The following is a 21,061-nucleotide window of genomic DNA, read 5'->3' as shown; positions in this document are numbered from 1 at the left end:
CGAAAGCCATCGCGCAAACTATTACACGACGCGCCGCTCTCGGTTTTATGTGTGCAGCTGGCCGCCCGGCGTCGGCGCGTCGTTGTTCTTTATTGGAGAGATTGTTGCTTGTTGATGCAGGCGGCGGCGCTAAAAAGAGCAGCTGCGGTGCGATATTTCAGAAATCGCTGCCCGCTTCAGCGCCGCGCACTCCTGAAGCATGGCTTTTAAACTGCTCTCCAGCGACAGCTTTTAGCACTTACCCCCCTCCCAAAAAACACAGGTAAACAAAACCACAAGCCTGAGCCTTCGTTCGGATTCTTCACGGCTTTCTGCTCCATCGATCCGGCGGTCTTCTTCCGCACTTGCACATCGCTGTTAAACCGCCGCTAATCCCCTATTAGACTTTTCGCTGCTATCATTAGCCTTCATCCCGCCTCCCTCCACCGCGACGTCCTTCTCGTTTACATCCAGTACCAGCTCGAGACGAGACGCCGACGCCCACGGTGGATGGATATATATATATTTACACTGATCAGCCATAACATTAAAACCACCTCCTCGTTTCTACACTCACTGTCCATTTTATCAGCTCCACTTACCATATAGAAGCACTTTGTAGTTCTACAATTACTGACTGTAGTCCATCTGTTTCTCTACATGCTGTTCTTCAATGGTCAGGACCCCCACAGGACCACCACAGAGCAGGTATTATTTGGGTGGTGGATGATTCCCAGCACTGCAGTGACACTGACATGGTGGTGGTGTGTTAGTGTGTGTTGTGCTAGTATGAGTGGATCAGACACAGCAACGCTGCTGGAGTTTTTCAACACCGTGTCCACTCACTGCCCACTCTATTAGACACTCCTACCTAGTTGGTCCACCTTGTAGATGTAAAGTCACTGCAGTGCTGAGAATGATCCACCACCTAAATAATACCTGCTCTGTGGTGGTCCTGTGGGGGTCCTGACCATTGAAGAACAGCATGAAAGGGGGTAACAAAGCATGCAGAGAAACAGATGGACTACAGTCAGTAATTGTAGAACTACAAAGTGCTTCTATATGGTAAGTGAAGCTGTAAATAAATGTGCTTCCACGTTTCCTCCTGTAATATAAATATTATTTCTTTATTAGGGTGACTTGTGTGTTCCTGACCTGCCAGATCTCTTCCCACGCCCAGAGCGAGGCCGTCCTTGATCCACAGCACCACGCCGTGGTACCCAGGTATAGAGCACGGCAGGGTGACGGGCTGGCCGGCCACCACCACCAAGTCCTGGGGCTGCTGGGAAAACATGCCGATCGCTCCTGTACACACACACAGAGAGAGAGAAAACATGTTACGAGGTGCATCAGACGTCCACTCAGGATCCACTTAAATGATTAAAGGTGATATTTTACACTAATGGTGTCGTCTGTCAACACCGTGTCACCGAAAGCCACAGAGAGACAAAATACACTGGACATCAGCACGGCTACTTAGTGCATGGCATTAGAGGCGAGTGTGGGTGGTGCATCCTGACATTTCTGGCTCTTAAGTAAAGCGTCAGTGTCCGAAAAATACATTAATAAAATAATCGGACCTTTTTCTGCCTTCGCTTGTGTCATGACTCTCACTCGTACCTCATTTCAGACACCTCGTTCACCAGATTCATTCATTTCTGATTTATTTATAGATTCAGCGGGCAGTGCTGCCTCACACTCCGGAAGTCCCAGGTTTAAAACTGACCCCGGGTCTCTACAAGTCCAAGTGAACAAGCATCGCAAAAAAGCATTTACAGGGTCGGTCACTGATGCTGGACAAGACCTAGCTCACAGCTGAGGTTCAGATTAATTCCAGCAGTGTTTAGCAGGGTTGAGGTCCGAGCTCTAAGCAGGGGACTGGAGTTTCTTTACAACATACAGTGTTTAAATATGTAGCAATGGTTACAAAATTAGTTCTTGTAAGTTACACTACAGCCCCTAAACATTTATGTTTCCTATCATATCCAAAGGGACTTACAGTAGTGTGACAGTATACAGTCTGAGCAATTGATGGTTAAGGGCCTTGCTCAAGGGTCCAACAGTGGCAACCTGATGATGACAGGGCTTGAACCAGCAATCTTATGATAATACTACCTAATATTAGTGATTTAGTGGTAAAACATGCTAGCACAGCATAACTGCTGCAGTTACGACATCTGCTGGCTGAGACTGGGGATAACAGGGATCAGTGCGTGACTCTCCGTGCACGATACGGATCTCCGTATGAACCCAACTCATGCAGATCCATCGGTCCATCTCTGGAATAAACTGACTGTGACCGGGGTCTTATCATTCAGTCTGATCTCGATAATGCTTCTGTGAATCCCCACAGTCATGTTCCTAAAGATTAATATTTATATTAATTATGGTCATGCAGTAAACGTCCGCACACCCTCAAAGGTTCTGTGTTCTAGACCTGGTGTGTCTTTAAATTCATGCTTTGAGACGTTTATATTATTGTCTCTTACACACCCAAATGCACACACACACACACACACACACACACACACACACACACACACAGAAATATGTGTCCTTGCAGAAAACGTAATGGAGCGCAGTAATGGCGAGAGTGCTGAACCGCTCGGTCGTCTCTTCTTCGCACCTATTCAGCATCTGGGTTTATTTAAACTGATGGATGGTGGGTGTCAGGATTTACTGTTTACGCTCCGTTTGCTATCAGATCGCAGGAAGAGGAAACAAAACTAGCCATAAATCGCGCGTCTGTGATGCAGTATGAATGTTTTAAAACACGCGTGACGTGACAATAAGCTGCTCGGGGAGGAGGAAACGTCTCAGTACCAAAAGAGAGGAACGAGGATCTCGACTGTAGTGACTGTATCGCACCTCTCCCTCCACAGTGGGAGCCTAGCGAGTAGAGCTGTGTGTTTCCAACTGAAAGGTTGTAGGTTTAAATCCCAACTATGCCATGTATTCACAGTAAATCTCCTCTCAGTTCCAGCTTCCAACAAAGCTTGGATAAACACAGCACTGATCAGCCATAACATTAAAACCACCTTCTTGTTTCTACATTCACTGTCCATGTTATCAGCTCCACTTACCATATAAAAGCACTTTGTAGTTCTACAATTACTGACTGTAGTCCATCTGTTTCTCCACATGCTTTGTTAGCCCCCTTTCATGCTGTTCTTCAATGGTCAGGACCCCCACAGGACCACCACAGAGCAGGTATTATTTAGGTGGTGGATCATTCTCAGCACTGCAGTGACACTGACATGGTGGTGGTGTGTTAGTGAGTGTATGAGTGGTATGAGTGGATCAGACACAGCAGCGCTGCTGGAGTTTTTAAACACCTCACTGTCATTGCTGGACTGAGAATAGTCCACCAACCAAAAATATCCAGCCAACAGCGCCCCGTTGGCAGCGTCCTGTGAGCACCGATGAAGGTCTAGAAGATGACCGACTCGAACAGCAGCAATAGATGAGCGATTGTCTCTGACTTTACATCTACAAGGTGGACCGACTAGGTAGGAGTGTCTAATAGAGTGGACAGTGAGTGGACACGGTGTTAAAAAGGCCCTTGCTCTATAAATACACACATTCTATAGATATTTTAGCTCTTTTTTTACCATAGATTGTTCATCTGGTCGGTCCTAGGATGATTATATTAGCTGAAACATCACCTCCACTTGAAGTGAGACGTGATGGATGGTTTGTTAAGAGGTAAACACACGTCCGGGGATTGATTTATACGTATTCTCCCCCGGCGGATCGGGGAGTCTGCCGATCCTATTATTAAATCAAGACACGAAAAATGGGCTGCAGATACGACAGCATATATTGCACACTTCATCTTTTAAGCCTGGTAGGCTTTACCCTAAGTGCCTGTATTTATTTAATTTTAATGGCTCTTCTGAATGCGCGAGTGTGTGTGTGTGTGTGTGTGTGTGTGTGTTTACTCTCCATTGTTCATAAAGGCTTCTATCGGCACGCAGCATCTTCTGAATACCTAATGCACGGTAAAAATAATGGTCTTCCTTCATCCTGGCTTCCTTCTCTGGCTGAACAGGAACCAAGGAGCTGATGCACAACTGATCCTAATTCAGCCCTTTAAACTAGAGCAGGGGTGTCCACAGTTTTCTTGTTGGGGGCCGGATGGGGTAAAAAATACACAAACACTGGGCCACAGAGTCTTTAGTAATGGAAAGATTATTATACTTCTTTAAATTAGACATACCCACTTCCCTCTGCCTGAAATCGTTCGCTCTGTTGTCTGGTTTTTGTATCTTTGGAGCCGCCTCATTTATCAAAAAATTGAGGGACGTTAATGTAGGTGTGAATGTTTTGAGTCGGGGAGAGTTTTAGATTCGTTCTATGCAACAGCGCCACCCAGAGTTCAAACCGTTCAAGCTGTTTCAAAAATGGTAATTTGGACACCACTGGACGGTCACAATTACACCAACTGGGATGTTCTTCTGCCCCCGTAGGTTGCTTCAAGGGGCTTGGTGGGTAGCACTGTTGCCTTACAGCAAGAAGGTCCTGAGTTAGATTATGTGCGGAGTTTGCATGTTCTCCCCGTGTCTGCGTGGGTTTCCTCCCACAGTCCAAAAACATGCAGTCAGGTTAATTAGAGATACTAAACCGCCCTGTAGGTGAATGTGTGTGTGTGTGTCTGCACTGTGATGGACTGGCGCCCCGTCCAGGGTGTTACCGTGTGCCTTGCGCCCATTGAAAAGCTGGTACAGTCCAGCACCCCAACGCGACCCTGATTGGATAAGCGGTTAAGAAAGTGAGTGAGTAGGTTGCTTCTTCAACACCTCATCAGACAGCAGCACTCCTGCTTGGCGCTGGTTATTACTGTCCACCGTCCGGTCATTATTTCCTTATTTTTATCGCTCTTAACAACTCAGAAACGCTCCTTTGAGACAGCAGATCAGTACTGAGGTTTTATTCTCCAGCTTTGTATTTTAGTAGCCATACAAGATGCCGTCTTGGTACTAGAGAGCAAAAATGCGCTACATACCCAATCAAACCCTTTTCAGAAACGAGAACAAATGTTCTTCAGAATGAAGGTTATGTGTAAGACAGATCACGTTTCCTCACTTTTATATTTAGGTTATAAGCAGTGAGGGTGTAGTGGGAGGAGGAGTAATCGGGCGTGTCTGAGAGACCGAGAGACGCTTATAGTCCGGATTTAGCTCCGTCTGATTTCCACACCGACGCCGCTTCTGGACGTGGTTAACATAAGGCGTCTTTTTTGCACAGTAAAGTTTTAAGTATCATTTGTGCAGTAACTCTGTATTGTAGAGCTTGATAAAGGTTTGATAAACTGATCCCTCACCCATGTGGTTATATCAGCTAGTGTTGAGTGGAGGTTCTTGATGCGGCGCCGTCTGAGGGATGGAAGATCACGATAGTTCAGGTTAAGCTCGCACCCTTGGCCTTTACACACTGAAATTCCTCCTGATTCCTTGAATAGTTTAATGATATTATGCACTGTAGAAAGAGACATATGCAAATCCCTTCTGAACTTTCTTTGAGGTTCATTGTTTTTAAACATTTTAATCATTTTCTCACACATTTGTGGACAAACTGGATCCTCTGATCATCTTTACTCATCAGAGACTCTCAGCCTTTCCTGGATGCTGCTTTTGCACCAGATCATGATTGCAATCACCTGTTCACATCACATCATTATTTAGTTTTCACCTCATTACTAGCTTTAAATTGCCCCCATTATGGATGTTTATTAATAAATGAAATGACGTTGAGCAGATAAAAGATGAAATATCTCAGCTTTATCCTGTCTGACATCAAATAAAAGTCAAAGTAAATGTAAGAAACTCCATAGTGTCCCAACTTTTTCTGATTTGGGGTTGTAAAAACTGTAAATACATAAATAAATAAATAAATAAATAATAAAAAGAGGTTGTGGCTTGGGGAACCAGGTTAGGGCATGAGGCCTATTCCAGACTGCTTTCAGACTGAACACTGTGACTTTGTGCCCTGGCGTTTTTAGGGTTGTTGGGTAGGATGTACATGCGTAGGAGGAGAACGACCGACATTACCACCGCAGGAAGAGCACTGATGCCCCAGATGGCCTCATATCCAGCCTCCCTCCTCTGGCATGTTGTTAGAATGCCAGCTGTGGTGCCAGTCGAGCGTGGCGCGTGCCGCTTAGCACAGTGGAGAGTAAACATCCCCGCGTGGCGCTGCCCGGCCCTTCGGTGACGGATGGGTACAGCCAGAGGATCAGCGGCGTGGGGACGAGCAGCAGGGCAGATTAAACAAGTACAAATTGCTTCCAGATTTAGATTTAAACGCCAACTTCAGCGCCACTCGGGCGGGACTGACAGCTCGGTACGATTCACGCGCTGCCACCAGAGATGACGGCTAATCCTGCGTATTTTATTAACACCATAATAACTGAGAAAAGGTCAAAATAAGAAAGTTCACAGCTTCCCACGCCGCCTGTCAGGGTGGAAATTATAATTAGCGCGTCAGGTGCATCAGACTGGTGCGAAGATTTAAGATTACACGAAGAGAACCAACACTAGTGTTACCTCAACGTATACACACCTTACTGCCAAAATAATGTGGATCCTGGTGTTAAAACCCAGCGCTCTTTCTACATAGATGCATTTTACGTCACCCTACACTCACGAGAAGAAGGCATGCCTAACTTCTTAAAGTCTAAATGCCCTAAGTGCCAACCGAGACGCCTCATTCAAGCTGAGCAATAATCTGACTGAATAACGAGGAGCTCCGTATTTTTATTATTCCATACTATAAGACAAAAATGGAGCAACCAACAGAGTTTTTTCAAATATATTTGAATCCTTATAGATTTTTTATTTGTATAAAGGTGCACAAGTGACATTTATTTGTAAGTTCTGGCTCGTCATGAAAATGTACCCATTAAATAAATAAATAAAGAAAGAAAGAAAGAAAGAAAGAAAGAAAGAAAGAAAGAAAGAAAGAAAGAAAGAAAGAAAGAAAGAAAGAAAGAAAGAAAGAAAGAAAGAAAGAAAGAAAGAAAGAAAGAAAGAAAGAAAGAAAGAAAGAAAGAAAGAACTACTGGTTTTCTTTAGAACCCTTTAAGTAATTAATTTACTTACTTAACTTACTTTACTTACTTACTTACTTACTTACTTATTTGTAACCAAAATAAGTTATTAGTAATAATACATATAAAATATCATAAATAAATAAATAAATAAATAAATAAATAAATAAATAAATAAATGAATAAAGAACTACTGGTTTTCTTTAGAACCCTTTAAGTAATTAATTTACTTACTTAACTTACTTTACTTACTTACTTACTTATTTGTAACCAAAATAAGTTATTAGTAATAATAAATATAAAATATCATAAATAAATAAATAAATAAATAAAAATGTAAGAGTTGTGAAGAAGACAAATATTTATTTTCCTCTCTATTTTTTAAGTATATTATTGTGCTTAACCTCATTCATTCACTAATTCTATGTTTTTCCATCGTTTTATCCTGGTCAGGGTTGCAGGGGGTCTGAGTCACTGGGCAAAAGTCAGTAAACAGCCTGGACACAACTTCGCTGCTAGTGCTAGGAGGGAAACAGCGCACTGACCAAATATAAAATGCTAAAGCGCCCTGTAATCAGAAAGATTTCACAGATAAAATAATATTTTATTAAACTGCACGTCTTTAACAGGTACTCACAGGGTTTGTGTTCCTGAAAAAGAAGACAGTACATCCCAACAACACTACTGCACCTGCTACACAGCACGTTACCATGTGGTTATCATGTTGTTACCATGATCTGGAAACAGACCCTTTAACTTCCATTTTCATGTCTGGTCTACCTGAGCGGGCGGAGCCTCCGTAACTTCTTAAAGTTCTACATAAAAGCCAGGGTCCTAGAGGGCCCGGGCTAATCGGCTCTCAGGGGCCCGGAGTCAGCACAAATGCGAGGTGTATGGATTATTCTATCAGGCTGCAGCGGGCTAAATAAATTCTGCCTATTGCTTCTGTAGCAAAAGCTAAATCAATCAGCGCGCTGGCCGCGCTCTCCCAATGCCGTTCTTACCCGAGCCTCGTCTTGCTGCGCGGTTCTAATGCCTTTCACTTACAGCTTAAATATCCATACATTAACCACAACTCAATAAAGTGTTCTGGGATATGTTCCATGTCCAGTTATAAAGCTATTTATTGAGCGTGGACTTTTCTATTAAGCATTATTAAGTTGTAGTAACTTACGTCAGCGAGGAAACTTTACTGGAGCGGCTGTTTATGTTCAGATCTGCACTACACGTGTAAGTAGGATTTAATTGTGGAGGCTTAAATAAATAAATAAATAAATAAATAAATGAATAAATAAATAAATAATAATAATAATAATAATAATGATATAATAATAATGATATAATAATAATTATTATTATGATTGTTGTTTTGTTGTTTTTTTATTTCTTATTATTATTATTATTGTTATTGTTATTGTTATTATTATTATTTATTATTATTATTATTATTATTTATTATTATTATTATTATTATTTATTTATTCATTTATTTTTTATTATTTCATTTTTTGTTCATTTTTGTTCAGTGAGAGGTTCAGGTTCGACCCCAGCAGTATTTTGGTGTCTTACCATCACTTTATCCTGGTCAGGGTTGAGGTGGGATACAGCTTTCCTTCAACACACTCCACCAAACCAATCCTACCCCCCCCACACACACACACACCCAGTCATGGCCAGTCATGTCTACACAAATAGGGGTTCGAACCCTGGATCCCAGCAGTATTGAGGTAACGTATTATTATTATTATTATTATTATTATTAACCATTAAGCACAATGCAGTAACACACCCCGGACAGGACGCCAACTCCCCACCTCCACCCCCAACTTAGACATATCCAATCATGTCTGTGTGTAGTAATGCACAGCTAGGGGTTAGAACCCTGGATCCCAGCAGTGATTTCGTGTTTTACTATCGCTTTATCCTGGTCAGGGCTGAAGTGGGTCCAAGTTCCCTGTAACCACTAAGCACAATGCAGTAACACACGCCAGACAGGATGCCATCATGTTTGTATGTAGCAATAGCACAGCTAGGGCTTCGAACCCTGGCCTGTAGTCTGAGTACTGCTTTATTCTCGCTAAAGTTAAAGCAAGTCAGATTTAAATACGACCCAGTGCACATACAGATCCATCAACAGTTGTAAAGCTTTGACGGTTCTGATTGTGTAAAATTTTTTAATTTAGAACATGAATATTTGCTGCTTAATCTTGTACTGAGTGAAGGTTTTAATAAATCATGATATTAATAGCACTTTATTGCACATTTTACGATGTAAAGACCCACACGTGTGCAATATTCATGCCAAAGCGTTTATATAAATGTAAAAAACCCTCCAGAAGCTGCCATGTAATCATGCACTGAATGTCTTAGAGGGACAGCAGACATCAGCGATCCAAATTATTTCACTTTCATCCTCTTAATCCCTCGCTCTGCCGTTTCTGCGCCCGCTGGCTCGACCTTGTGCCGGGCACGCCGTGCCAGCCGCCCAGGGCTGAGCGCTGATTGACGGGCCGAATTTACACCGTCGCCCTTCCCCGTGGGGGCACGGTGCCACTCTCACGGCCCTGAAAGAGTCCCAGTCTGTTTAATCCACTGGCAGCCGGAGTTCTGAGCTGGTGCGGCGTGATTGACGTGATTAATTATCTACAGAGCGACGAGCGCTAACTCGACAAGCCCGCCGCAAGAGGAGCATCAATTAATCAGCAGAGCTGCAGATCCAGAGAGAGACGGTGCCCTCCTCGTCCCAGGTTTGTTTCATCAGTGGCTTTTAGGTACCGCGTGTTACCCTGATCCTGAGGTGCTGCAGGTTGTGTTCCAGAATAAAACGAGAATCCATCAGGATGTTTTAATGGAACCTCGTTCGTCCTGCACCCACATTTCTGAGATCTAAAAGTCCTGACCTTCACACTGAGTTCATTTCAGATTAATAAATGCATTATTCATGAGAGTTTGGGGTCAGCAATGAGCCGGGCGATGTTTGGATGATCAGTCCTGACCGGCTCAGATCTCAGATCGTGTTTACTGAGCAGTGCCGGAGGGGCTGAAGGTCATCATTACGTGAGCTGATAGGAGGGTGACATTTCAGGTGCTCAATTCAGGGTAAAGGGCTTCACATTTAAATTCATGATCATCAGGAGTTTTATCATGTGAGCTTTTATGTCATTTTCGAGGATGAAAGGAAGGAAGGAAGGACTGATGGACGGACGGACGGACGGAAGGAAGAAAGGAAGGAAAATGTGAAGTAAAAATAAATAATAATAAAAAATTAAAAAAATTAAAAAATAAAAAAATAAATAAAAAAATAAATAATAAAAAAATAATAGTAATTAAAATAATAGTTAAAAAATGAATAAAAATAATAATAATAATAATGATGATGATGATGATGATGATGATGATTGATTATTATTATTATTGAGTTTTTTTTGTATTTATGTATTTATTTGTTATTATTAATGAAACTAATACAATTGTTTTATTATTATTATTGTTATTATTATTATTATCAGTGAAAATATATTTGCTGTATAATATTAGTCATATAAACAGTTGCATTAATTTAATGTATTTTAATTAAATTTAATGTAATTTATCTTTTTATTTTTTTTTATTTTATTATTGTATTTTATTTTATTGTATTTTATTTATTTTATTTTATATTTTATTTTATAACCACCACCACAAGGTTGCTACTGTTGGGCCCTTGAGTAAGGCCCTTCACTGCAGTTGCTTTCAGCTCCTTTTTCCATCTAGTATGTATTTATTTATTAAGATGTACATCTATAATTATAGAAGGTTTATAACATAAGGATCGGGTTCACTCAGTACATACAGGCTGAAAACTCAGAAGCACAGAGGACGTGAACGTTCCTCGGGGTCGTTCCCTTACAAATTAGGATAGACGTCTTGAAAGCATATCAGGTGTGTGTGGGCGTTACGGATAACGAGACTAATAAGGTTTAACGTGCAGCCGGCATGAACCGTCAGACGAGCCGTCGAAGCTCTGGATGTACAGAGTGTTTCCTGTTATGAATTAGAACCCGATGCGTCGAATCCCCACGGCACAGCTGCCGGCGAGCGAATAACCAGCGAGCGACGCGAGAGGCGCGTGATTGGACGAGGGTGGTCTTAATTTTTCCTCATCTGAATGTACAAACTCATTTCCTGTCCCGCGCGCTCGGGTAAAAACAAATAAGCCGATACGATCGAGCCCGGCCGGACGGATTGTGGTACGCAGACGACTCGAGTCGTAATGAAGATTTGTCTGCGGCGGCGTGAACACGAGGCGAGCGAGAGAAATAAAGATTAGCGACCGAACACGGCGGCGTGTTTACGCCTCCAGTCGCGCTGCGTGTGACGCGCTGTAACGTCGCTTTCCTGCTAAAAATCAAGATGGATTACCTGAGATGATGAGTTCTAAAGAATGACAAATAGAAGCTGAAAGAGGCTTCGGGGTACAAATGATTGTAGAGGTGGGATGGGGTGGGGGTCATCCGTTCCCAAATCCACACAAAAAAGAACAAAGGGGGGAATCATAGAGACTCGAATATCATAAACGTTTATCGAATCCCTTTTGGCGTGGATCCTTCATCAAATAAAACACAAAGTGCTACCAGGCTTCATAAGCGCACAGTGGCTTTGTGTTGCCATGCTGCCTTAAATTATTTATATTCTTTATTTGTTTAAGACATGATGGTGTTCTGGTAGCATTCCAGTAGGCGTATTACCTAAACTGACCTGATTAAATAAGTGTGTAAGCTTATTTCCTGACACACTCGCACCTAGAAGCAAGGAAGACGATTCACTCACGGTCAGCTTTCGGAAGAGTTGGATTAACAACGAACCCTTATGGTTCAAACCGAAGTCCCTGAGATTTTGGAACTGTGTGGCACCGACACCGCTTGATGTACCACCGTTCTTGCAACAGACATCCAGGAGTCAGCCAGGAGTCCCACAGATTAGAATCAGACCTCCTGGATGATGGGTTTTGTTTATTTTTATAGATGGAAAGAAGACTCGGGTCATTTTGAGCTTTGTTGTAAGTTGAGATAATCTTTAGCGGAGATTGTGCTGTCAGCCGGTTGGGCGCCTACAAACAGACACGATTGGCTATGTCTACGGGGGTGTTTGGGACCCACCTTGTTATTGCACAAACAAGAGTTTGAAAAGAGGCAGAGCCTGGCTTTACTTTCCTGGTATCAGGTATCTTGAGGAAGCCCGTGCTGACCCTTATCATCCCAGACTGGTAGCTGTAGTGTCTCTGAACACTAGAAGAATCACACATGGGTCATGTGACCACTTTCGTTTTACTAAAAGTGCCACGCCTGTTTGACCCATACCTATACCACATCTAAGAAGAAGTCAGACAAGAAGTAAGAAAAACCAAGCCTGCTTCATTCTAGCCATGCCCAAACTATTATATATATAATTATATATTATATATATACTATTATATTATAAACATAATCATTATAATGATCACTTCATGTCAAAATCATCATGGAGTGGTGTAAAGCAGACTTTCATTGGACTCTGGAGCAGCAGAAATACCTTCTAAGGGGTGATAATCACACATTAACAAACCAAAGAGAAAATGAAACCAAGGAGAAGATATGTAATGTTTTAACTTAATTGTAACTTATAGTATCATGTAGGAACTATCACTCATGCAGGCGCCTCGACAAGCAAACAGGACCTGCTTGACCACCCACCGTTAGACATAGCCAGTCGTGTCTATGTGGGTGCCCGGTAGGTCGGCAGCACAGCTGAGAACGAATAGTTTTATAAATCATTTACTTGTTAATGAAGTGAAGCAAAATCTTCATCAGTTCACGTGGACGGATCTGACTGACCTTCAGAGCTCTAACTCGAACACTCCAAACACTTTTGAGATGAATTGGAACATCCCAACCCCAGTGTCTGACCTGAACAGAATTCAGAGTTTCCTCTAGTCATGTTCCAACAGCTAGTGAAAAAAACCTTACCAGGAGAGTTCAGGCTGTTAGCGCATCAAAACAGGCTTGACTACATATACAGATGCCCACAGTTTTGGAGAACATACCAGTTAAAACATTGGCGATGTCGGTGCATTTTATTCTGAAACGTTTGTGACGATGCCAAAGCTGCTAAACTCCTAAAATGTTTGTAAAAGTGCTTTAGCTTTTCTCCACGGGTTCACTCTCTAAAACTTTTATTTTATTTATATTTCTTTATGCCAAGCCATCTCTGTAGAGATGAACATGGAAAATGTGCCACCTACACCAATCTCAGAAATAAATAAATGCACAAATAAATAAATAAATAAACAAACACATGAATATATACTGTATATATATATATATATTAGGGCTGTCAAACGATTAAATCTCGATTAATCTCAGAATTTCATATAGTTAATCGCGATTAATCGCATTAAAAAAAATCTGTGTAAATGTTATAGAAAACAAGGATTTTTAAGTGAAATGTTACAATTACAATGCTGAACACATTTTATGCTAAATGTACTAATGTTAAAAACTGCTGGGACAAGAGAAAACTGTAAGGGAGTTTTATTCACTCACATACTAGGCAGTAATACTATCCAGTGGTTTAATGGACGTTTCTACACGAACTGAGTGTGTTTAGACTAGGGTGGCCAGATTCATAGTAACAAAAAAAATTCATTACACCCCAAAAAGCCGGACATCATATTAGGAACAGGGGGACATGCTACTGCAACACACAGAATGAATCCAGAACCCATATAACAGTTTTTGACCAATTTAAGCAAGAATTATATAACAAATGACTGTTTTACTCACTAAATGTTGTGTCTTTTCATATTTAGGTCCGTTCATCGCTGCCTCAAAAGTTTACTTTTTGGCATTTTCACCGCGTTCCTGATCATGAGAGCTGAGTGATTGACTCAGGTAGCGCGGTGTTTACAAAACAGAGAGGGCGGGCGAAATTCAACCACCCAATCACAGACTAGCATTTAGAGGGCGGACCTTCTCCGATTGGCCAGTGGTAGCTCTATAAGGAGTCAAATGAGGCTGTTAAACCAATGAAATACAAAGCATTTGTTTCGACATGTACCTGAGCCAATGGTAAATAATATTGATCAAAAATGAAACCAGTTCACTCCAAAAGGAGGATTTTGAAGTGTCCGTCCTAGCGTTACGTGAATGGAGGACTGGCAGCTTCTTTATTATGCAAGTGCATTACTACGACACTACCACGCTCGGTAACATTATGTTAACAAACCGCAAATAAAAAACGGTGGCAAGTCCGACATTAAAACGTTTGTTCTACCAGTCAAGTCTCAACATGAACTAGAATTTGCGTTAACGGCACTAATTTTTATAATCGCGTTAAATTGAGATTGCGTTAATGCGTTATTATCGCGTTAACTTCGACAGCCCTAATATATATATATATATATATATATATATGTATATATATATATATATATATATATATATATATATATATATAGTACATATATATATAAATAATAAATAAATAACATAAATAAATACAGAATTACAATAAATAAATAAACATTATTAAATAAATATACAAATAAATAAATAAAAACACAAATAAAAAATACATAAATAAAAACACAAATAAATAAATAAATGAATACACAAATAAACAAATAATAAAAAAACATACAAAAATTGTAATATATAAATAAATAAATAAATAAATAAATAAACCTGCATTCTAGCTATGAGCTGTTGTCACATGACCACCCAGCTTACATAATAATGATACGAAATACTGTCATTCATTCATTCATCATCTGTTTTACCACCACATTATCGTGGTCAGGGTTGCAGTGGATCTGATTTCCTGGGCTAAAGGTAGAAAACACTCAGGGCAAACACACACAGTGCAATTTAGTCAGTCCAATGCTTGTTTTTGGACTGTGGGATAAAACCGGAGCACCCAGAGGAAACCCACACATGGGTTGAACATGCAAACTCCACCTGGGAATCGAACCCAGGACCTTCATGCTGAGTGATTTAGCACCACTTTTTACCACATCTGATCATATCTGTGTTTAATCCAGTTCTCTTTGAAACCCCGGCGGTAAACCATCACGCTCTCATCAGAACGTCATGTGTTCTAAAAATCTTCATGTTACACCGGGGCCCGAGAGACCGGCACAGCGAATCCTTCAATAAACGTGGGGAATAAAAGACAGACGGTTGAGACAGAGTCTCGGCGTCTTTTGATAGTTCGACTACATCGCTCAGAGAACAGAAACAGAGCCGACGGCTGACAAGCAGAGACAGAAGAGAAGCAGAAACAAAAGGACTAAAATATCACAATAAAAAATAGATTCGGATTTAAAAACACGGCTCGTAGGAGAAGATGAAAATGTAGATTCATTTCTGCAGGGTGATTCTAAAATACTAAGAAAAAAAATCTGTAAAATACGACCAGTTAGAGATTTGCATCTTTTACACATCAAATAAATAAATGTAGGGCGGCACGGTGGCGCAGTGGGTAGCGCCGTCTCTTCTCAGCAAGAAGGTCTTGGGTTTAATTCCCTAAAGTTTAAAGTCTAAAGTTTTGACTGTATTAATGTACATAGTTTAAGTTTTAGTTGTTTTAGGGAAAATACCTGTAAAATGAAGTGGCCACACTGGCTTATTATCTTCTGCCAACTAAACAGCACATTAAGGTACTGGATTAGTAATCGGAAGGTCTCTGGTTCAAGCCCCACCACTGCCAGGTTAACCCTCAACTGCTTAGACAGTATACTGGATTAAAGTGTCCGCTAAATGCCGAAAATGTAAATGTAAGATCACTGCTTGTGCTGGCCGGGATCCAGTTAGAAGATATTCAGGTCTGCCCATTAAAGTCTAATTCAAGTGGGGTCTGTCTTAGAGCTCCGTTTTCTTGGGTACACACAGGACATCCAGTCAAGGATCAATGCAGCCACTGTTGGGCCCTTGAGCAAGACCCTTAACCCTGTCTGCTCCAAGGGCACCGTACTATGACTGACCCTGCACTCTGACCCCCCAATCACTCATCGCTTATGGCCCTGTGTTCATACAAAAAGCACCATCATTACCTGTTGGCGTTTGGTTGCTATGACTTAACAGATGCCAAGAAAAAAAATGCCATGGCGGTACAGCGTACGTTACCAACATGACAAGAACTAAGACTAAGAAAAAAAGAGGACGTGTCTGGGTAAAAAGAGGACATATGGTCAACCGAGTTAAGGTACTGGGCTAGTAACCGGGTTCTGGTTCAAATACCATCATTGTCAGGATGCCACTTATGAAATGCCATTAACTCTCAATTGGCTGCCATGAAATGTACACAGACAACAAGCCTCTTATCTTGTAGATCTGCTAAACAACTATATAATTAAATAAAGATTTTTATCTGCATCTATAAACTACAGTACGTACACTTATTCATCTCTAAACAAAATCTCCACGCCAACTATTCCTCTCTATTCCTCTCTATCCTCTTATCTCAGAAGCTAAGACATCCATCTCCCGTCCCCCAGCGTTCCTCTGAAACTGACAGCTCCGCCCTCCTCGCAGGCGCCTGTCCGTGTCCACGTCGTCAGGGACCACTACTCAAAACGCTCGTCCTTCTGCGAGCGGCGCGTGGCACGCCGGCGCTGACAGCCGACGCCGGAGGAAGATAAGGATCCGTACTAATCAGCGGCATCCCGCCGGGACCCTGATGAATTCAACACTTAGCCTTGATTTCCGGAGGAGCCGCTCTGAACCCGAAAGCTCCGGGTTACATCGTGAAATCGTGACGATGACGGCGACAACGCGGCGGCTACGGGTACTGATTGTAGAGCTGTCTTAGGAAGAAGAAGAAGAGGATTGCATATAAAATACAGAATGACGTATTAAATAAAACATGAAATGAGGTGACGCTCACGTCCGCCGCAGCTCTGGAAATCAGTCAGTGATTGTTGTGCTATGAAGGACCACATGGGGAGAGTGAACAGCACAAACGTGTGAACCAGAGAACATGAAACAGCTCTTGTGTAGGCAGGAGGTGCAGAACGGAATAAATGCGTCCTCGACCTGTGGGTAGGTTTTATTCCTCTGATACCACTATTCCACCGACGCGGACCCGACTCCGCTCCGGTTCACGGACTTGATTTCGAATCGATTCCAGAGAGCGAACTAGGGTTCTAATCCGGCACTTCAGAATACTTTCAGCACGAACCCTGACAACATCTGTGTCACAGTGTCGAGGTTTGGATGCTTTCACATGAGAAGCTGCTAAACCATGTTTGCGCTGCAGTTTCATCTTTTAAAGTCACCTGATTAAATGTGTAGCCAGATTGCCGCTGATATATGGGCTCAGTTTGGGCTCAGTTTTCCCAACGTATGTTTGGGTTTCCTCTGGGTTCTCTGGTTTCCTCCCTCCTTTTCACCAAATAATAAAAGGAATGCAGAAGGTGGATTGGCCATTTCAGACAGTTCCATGTGTGAGCAGCTAGTAACAGAGAGGGCAGCTGCAACCCTACGTCTAATATATTGAATTATTTAAAAAATAATCCAGAAAATAACAACAAGCTAACAAAAAATTAATGGAGCTTTGGGTTGTCAATCGGAAGATTGTCGGTTCGAATCCAGGCTTTGCTATGCAGCCACTGTTGGTCCCCTGAGCAAGGCCCTTATTATTGTCTGCTCCAGAGGCGCCGTACATTAGCCCCAGCTTCCCTAACAAGCCAGAATATGAGTAAAAAGCATCTCATTGTACTGTACATGTGTAGACGTATATACGACAAATATAAAGACGTTCTACTGGAGAACAGAACAGACAGACGGGCGCGTATCCGGGGCGGAACGCCACGCTCCACGGAACGCGATCGGCAGGAAACGCAGGACACAAAGAGAAGACGTTGAAAAGGAACACGAGCGCTCGGGGGCATCACAGCCAGCTACTCAGACCACCAGCGAGAAACACGAGCGACGAGGCAGGAAACCCAGCAGCGACTTCACAACTCCAGCAACTGTCCCGCCACCAACGGGGGCAAAAATCAAGAACAAAAGGGGGCTTGTGCCAGTGTTTGACCGATAGCAGAGCTGAGATTCAGAACCCCAGCGCTGGTGTACTAGTGGAATTCTTTCACTGTTTAATCATCTTAAGATTTATCATCTTTGTTGTAGCCACAGTCCCTCCTCATCTCTAACTGGACGACCCCACTGTTAGCTGAAAGCGAGAGTCCAGACATCCATGACCGGTTGCAATCTGTATTTTTTCTCTTAACTAGATAATTAAAGAGTCGTTCGCAGATTAAAATCTATCACTAAAAGCCTCATGCGCTGACGGTTGTTAGTGACGGGGTAGCAACCGTCTCAGATCTCCAGCAGTGTTTCAGACAGGCCATGCTGCTCGACGCAGTGGGCCGCTGGGGTTCACCAGCTGTCGTTCGCAGCCAGAGCCGGTGATAATTAAAGCCCCCTTCCACCAAAACAAAATAAATATATATATATATCTAAATAATAAAAAAATAACAGCGCCCAGAGCTCACACGGCCGAGCGAGGTCCTGTTGTTCCGATCTCATTAGCACATCGCCGCCACCTCCGAGGCTTCACGCCGCTCGCCAGCCGACTTGATTAAAGAGAAAGAGGGAGGATACCGAGGGAGAGGCGACCAGTAGAACGAGCGCCCGTGTTTGTGCTTTAACGACGCCGCTCTGGGAACCCTTCCCGGCTACACCACGCCGACCGGCCCCATTTGGGTCGCTGCTCTTTTGAGGAAAGGACAGGAAACCGTGCCATTAGTGCTTTCCTCCTGAGGTCTGGTATTCCTCATTACAAGAGCAGGCGATCGATTCGTGGCCCCCCCGATGCCGCCTCCCAAAGTGACTCGCGGCTTGTTTTGGTCCGTGTTGGCGGCGATTATCGTTGTTTCCTTCTGTAAAGCGTCTGTCCTGCTATTAGAAGTCGTTGTTTGTATAATGAGACTCTGTAGCGGCTACAGTAGCATGTTTATGACAAGATTTGGGCATGTTGTACATGATCTATTTTCGGAAATGTAGGTGGTCAAATCGGACGGCAAAAAATCCAACTGTTCAATAGTGGGACAAAATCTGCCAGTTTAAACACCGCCATATTTTACAGAAAGAACAATTTCTCTTTTCCCCCACCCACAATGGCTCAGTGGTTAAGGTACTGGACTAGTAAACAGAAGGTTGCCGGTTCAAGCCCCGCCACCACCAAGTTGCCACTGTTGGGTCCCTGAGCAAGGCCCTTAACCCTCAATTGCTCATCGTGTTCAGCTCATCGTGTAAGTCGCTTTGGATATAAGTGTCTGTTAAATGCTAAAAATGTTAAAAATTTAAATGTAATTCTTGTATGGCGTTCATAGTTTTGTTACTCAGTCTGGTGGACCCACCGCATTATTGTGTTGTTAAATCAATACAGCCAGAACCTATTTAACATACAAAATATCAGATGTTCATTTTAAGAACATTCTAAGCAATAAAGTGCATAGTTGGTTAACATTTATTATTTATCCATGTTGGATCATATTTATGAATAACAGTGCCGTCCGTTTGTTGTGATAAAAATCACTATCAAAATATGGCTGGAAAAACGTGTTTACTTTGAACAAATCGAAATGAAACAACCTTAAGAAATTTAAAACATTATTTAATGTAAGAAACACCAGCCTGAACAGATCCAGTATCTGTATCAGTCTACACATCAGTCCCACTGAACACAGTCTATTCATGCTATAGCCTATACAACACATGAGGGTCAGCTTTACTGTGTGTCTGTCTCTCTGCCTGTCTGTCTCTCTGCCTGTCTGCTTCTCTCTCTGTCTGTCTTTGTCTGTCTGTTTTCATCTATCTGTCTGTCTGTCTCTGCCTGCTTGTCTGTTCCTCTTTCTGTCTCTCTGTCTGTCTGTTTCTCTCTCAGTCTGTCTCTCTGCCTGTCTGTTTCTCTATCTGTCTGTCTCTGCCTGGCTGTTTTCATCTATCTGTCTGTCTCTGCCTGGCTGTTTTCATCTATCTGTCTGTCTGTCTCTGCCTGGCTGTTTTCATCTATCTGTCTGTCTTCTCTCTGCCTGGCTGTTTTCATCTATCTGTCTGTCTTCTCTCTGCCTGGCTGTTTTCATCTATCTGTCTGTCTGTCTCTGCCTGGCTGTTTTCATCTATCGGTCTGTCTGTCTCTGCCTGTTTGTCTGTTCCTCTTTCTGTCTCTCTGTCTGTCTTTCTCTCTCTCTCTCTCTCTCTCTCTCTCTCTCTCTCTGTTTCTCTCCGTCGGTCTTTCTGTCTGTCTGGCACTCTGTCTGTCTGTCTGTCTGTCTGTCTGTCTGTCTGTCTCTCACACACACAGAGACACACACACACTCACAGCAGGACATGTTGTAGTAGGACAGAGTAAAGGGACACACTTTTATACCTGTGGGTCCAGTGGACCTGAGCACCACACGTGTAATATATATGTGTGTGTGTGTGGGGGGGAAGGGGGGGGGGGTGTACAGTGTACAGCGTGAACTCATTAAAAACCTGTTATTCTATATGTTCTTCACACAAAATGAGCCAAAGGCAAGAAGTCTGAGGTTAAAATAATAATAAATAGCATTATTATTCTTTTGGTAAACATTGACACAGACCTGAAACCACACAAGGGTTAAAGAAGCAGTTGCAACACAAAAGCCATCAGACCTCGGTGATCTGGAGACTCGTGCACAAAAAAACAACAGAAGAGGCGCCGGAAGCTGGTTAGCACTTACTGAAAGCATTTATTAGAGGTTATCAAGGCTGAAGGGTGTTCAAGTACTGACGCTGGGGGCTAAATAATAATGCACATGAGAATTTATCAAGAGAATGAGCTCATTATTCAGCTCTAAAATGTCTCTATGTATTAATAAATATATTTTATTTGTTTACTGAGATTCTTGTTGTATATTTTCATTCAGTTCTACACACATCAACATAAAACCATGGTGAGGAACCGTGTGTGTGTGTGTGTGTGTGTGTGTGTGTGTGTGAGAGAGAGAGAGAGAGAGAGTACATATAAGTAAACTAATTATAAAGTTTTGTA

The 21,061-nt window shown here is 42.4% G+C and overlaps 1 protein-coding gene across 3 annotated transcripts in view; it reads right to left on the bottom strand.

The window, feature by feature from the left end:
* kirrel3b (kirre like nephrin family adhesion molecule 3b) overlaps positions 1-21,061 on the bottom strand; it is a 226,076-nt gene that overhangs the window by 76,782 nt on the left and 128,233 nt on the right. For all 3 annotated transcript variants that reach the window (XM_063004908.1, XM_063004909.1, XM_063004910.1), the window contains exon 2: positions 1,135-1,284. In XM_063004908.1, coding sequence (XP_062860978.1) covers positions 1,135-1,284 — 150 coding nt within the window. The remainder of the gene's footprint in view (positions 1-1,134; positions 1,285-21,061) is intronic.

Source organism: Trichomycterus rosablanca, chromosome 11 (assembly GCF_030014385.1).
Source record: "Trichomycterus rosablanca isolate fTriRos1 chromosome 11, fTriRos1.hap1, whole genome shotgun sequence".
Taxonomy (NCBI): domain Eukaryota; kingdom Metazoa; phylum Chordata; class Actinopteri; order Siluriformes; family Trichomycteridae; genus Trichomycterus; species Trichomycterus rosablanca.
Note: the sequence above shows the minus strand (reverse complement) of the source record. Positions and strands in the feature narration are given on the sequence as shown.